The 3503-nt window shown below is 58.5% G+C and overlaps 1 protein-coding gene across 1 annotated transcript in view; it reads left to right on the forward strand.

Annotated features, from left to right (window-relative positions):
• The window catches only part of SCUBE3 (signal peptide, CUB domain, EGF-like 3), a 37044-nt gene that overhangs the window by 6123 nt on the left and 27418 nt on the right, over positions 1-3503 (forward strand). The window contains exon 2 of the mRNA XM_009888325.1: positions 2946-3068. Within this exon, the coding sequence (XP_009886627.1) occupies positions 2946-3068 (123 nt within the window). The remainder of the gene's footprint in view (positions 1-2945; positions 3069-3503) is intronic.

Below are 3503 nucleotides of genomic sequence, written 5' to 3' on the forward strand. Positions count from 1 at the left end.
TTTTTTGTTTTTTTTTTAATTCACTACATCATTTCTGAAGGATACTTCTTAGGAACCAAAATTTCAGCATTCTGAAATTAGGATCTTTGCCAATCTCGGGATGGCTCCTGGGGTGCCGAGGAGGGTATTTATTCACCCTTCCCACACACACACACACACTTTTTTTCCCCTTTTTTCCCTTTTTTTTATAATCCTGTAACCTTTCAGAATGTCTCCAGCTTTGGAAAAATTACAGAGTGGCAAATTTATAATGTTTTCTTTTATACTTTTGCTGCTGTGTAATCTTTCCAAAGTTAGAGAAGTTCTGAAGTTACAGAATGGAAAAAAAGAAAAAAAAAGATAGAAAAAAAAATAATATACATGTGTGAGTGGGAAAGGCACGGCATTGTGTTCAGCGCCGCGCAGACATTGTTCATTGTCTTGAGTTTGAGGAGGAAAAAGAAATAGAAAATAAACCCCCCCAAAAAGTGAGATTTCTGGCAAAAGGCTGGGGAAATTTCGATGATGTGATGTCTGATGGATGCTTCATGTTTTGGGTGTTTTTAGGGGAAGGAGGTGGGGGTTGATGGATGGTCTGTCCTGTTTGGGTGCTGGTTCCCAGCTGGACGCCAGGGTGGGTGCTCGGGGTGCTGGGACCCGGCAACTCTCACCTGGGGACCGTCACCTTGAAGCATCGAGACGTCATTTATTTGGGGGTCGGGGAAGAGCTGGAGGGCTCCGAACCGCGCGGCATCAGGACCAGGATTTGCAAATCCAGTAGACCTTTGGTTCAGCATTGGCTTCGTTGCTGTGGAGTCCCCGTGCCCATCGCTGCCTGTGAAGCGGCGTGCACTGGACGTCCCCCACACGTCCTCCAGCTCCGGCGCCGCATCCCTCCCACCACCCACCCGAGAGCCCCGGCAAGGGATGCTGGAGCCAGCAGCGATGTCGCTGCGGGGCCCAACGGCGCTCACCGGCGATGGAGGCGCTTCCTCCTGTGCCGAAAGCCTCTCAAAGCCTGAAAACATGGTTGGGAAGGAGTGAGCTCTGCGCTCCCGTGGCTTTTGCAGGTTTTTTTTTCCACCGGTGGCTATTTGCACGCGCGTTTTGGTTTGCAGGTGGGTGAGGGCTGCGGTGCGGTGGCCGTGCCCCGGGACGGGGATGGGGTTTGCAGCCGACTGCGAGGTTTGGCTGGGGAGGAACCAAACCTGAGCCACGCTCGGCTCCCCAAAGGGACAACAGCCCCCCCCTGAGCCCCAGTGGGACCCCCGACGCAGGGTGGGCTACCAGCTGCTCCCCGGGGATGCCGTGGGGTGCTGGGGTGGTCACAGCGCGGTGGCACCGTGGCCGGTGCCGTGAGTGCCGGAGGTGCCGGTGCTGGCTGGGAGCAGGGTGCCGGTCCCCTGTGCAATCCCTCCGTCGTCTCCGCCGCGGTGGGTCAGTCTCCAGCTGGTGATTAATGGCCCACGGGAGGCCGTGGTGGCCGCGGGCCATGGCTAATGTCAAATAACAAATATGAATGTGGGCTGTAAATATTTATACAATGCGCAGGCACGTGCCGCCTCCCTGGTGCAAAGGCAAAGCTCTCCTCCCCCCCGGCCGGGTGACGCACATCTCCCGGCAAAAATCCACCGGGGTGGCCGGGAGAGGGCTCGGGCCAGTGCTCCTGTGGCCGTGGCCCCTGTCCCGGCGGGGCTGGCGGGGCTCCCTGCCTGCCCGCGTCTCGCAGGGATGTTTCATGTCTTTGGGGACGTCCCAGAGCACTTCTGGTCTTGGGGTTGCGGGAAAGCAGCTTTTTTAAGGCAGCTGAGAACTTCGCAGCCTCAGGCTCCTCTTTATGGGGCACAGGGAAGCTGGAGGGAACCTCCGATCCTCCTTCCATGGTGGGACCCTCCCCGTCGTCGTGGGAGGTGGTGGAGGTGAACCCCGCCGGGAGCAGCGCTGATGCTCCCCACGTGCCCGTGGGGTCTGAGCAGGGAGCTCGGGGTGCTCTGGGAGCCCCGTCTGTCCCTGAGTGGCCGTGGGCGATGCTCAGCTCCTGCCTCCCCCCCCTCCCGGGGACACCCAGCCACGTTACACCACTGCCAGGCACTGACAGCCAGAGAGGGGGACATGCCCGCGCCGGGGTACCACGTCTGCCTTGCTGCCTGCGCGGGGAAGGCAGAGAGCAGCCAGGTGAGCTGCCTCTTACTCAGAAACCTCCGCCCCACACGCTCCAGCCTTCACTGTTTCCCAAATACTATTAAAAACTCTGCTCCCGTGGCCTGCCATGGCAAACCCTTGGGCATCGCTGCTTGAGGCCATCACCGGCGCGTGCGATGCTCTGGACGTGATGTCCCGGGTACCACGGCGCTGCATCCCGGATAAGTGGGTTGATGGGCAAAGGGGGATGGGGAGGATGCGGATTTTGGCTGTGTCCCCAAGGAAGCCTTGATGTTTTTCCCAGTTGTCCCTCCTGCTTCCCGCTCCCGGCTCCCAGGTTTATTTAGTGCGGTCCCTGCTAATTCGTGCACATTCCTCCGCGCCTAAGAATAGAAAGCGATGACGATTATTTGGGTGACTGGTCGGCTCAGGAAACGGCTAATTGGAGACAGAGACTTTCACCTCTGCCTGGGCTGGCTCCAGCCTGGACTATGGGCGCCTGAGCGGTGTTTCCTCTCATCAGACACGCGAAAGGGTCGGGGAGTCTCAGGGTGGCTTGTATAAGAGCGGGAACACAGGTAGGGCTGTTTGGGAGCGGACACAGCGGCTCACCCTGTCCCTCAGCCAGCCCGTCACCCGTTGCGTCAGGGCTGCGTATGGCGAAGCCACTACGGAGCAAAGCAGCAGCGTTGCTCTGCGCCTTTCGGGTTGGAAAGCCAGAGGGCTGCTTGGTTTCCTCGCCTCGGGCGATGGTGCCCATGGGGAGACGGGAAGAGCTCCCCTCCAGCTCTCCCCATCGCTGCCCCCCGCCTCTCCCCTTGCAGATGTCGACGAGTGCGTGGAGGGCACCGACAACTGCCACATCGACGCCATCTGCCAGAACACCCCCAAGTCCTACAAGTGCATCTGCAAGTCCGGCTACACCGGTGACGGGAAGCACTGCAAAGGTAGGACCGCACCGCCGCCGCCGGAGCCCCTCCGAGGGGGGACAGCCCCGGCAGGTCAGAGGCAGGCGGTGGCTCAGCAGCGATGTCCCCTGCTCTCGCAAAAAGGCTGCTTGTTTAGCCCAGCCCATTGCAAACCTTTGTGTATATATATATATTTATGTATAGGGATACGGAGCTGATGAGGGGATTAGAACATCTCTCATATGAGGAAAGGCTGAGGGACTTGGGTCTCTTTAGTCTAGAGGAAAGAAGACTGAGGGGGATCTTATCAATGCTTACAAATCCTTCAAGGGAGGGTGCCAGGGGATGGGAACAGTCTGTTCCAGTGGTGCCCAGTGACAGGACAAGAGGGAACGGGCACAAAGGTGACCAGAGGCAGTTCCATCTCCACCTGAGGAGGGCCTTCTCTGCTGTGAGGGCGGCAGAGCAGTGGCA

The sequence above is a fragment of the Charadrius vociferus genome, unplaced genomic scaffold, assembly GCF_000708025.1.
Source record: "Charadrius vociferus isolate BGI_N301 unplaced genomic scaffold, ASM70802v2 scaffold266, whole genome shotgun sequence".
NCBI lineage: Eukaryota > Metazoa > Chordata > Aves > Charadriiformes > Charadriidae > Charadrius > Charadrius vociferus.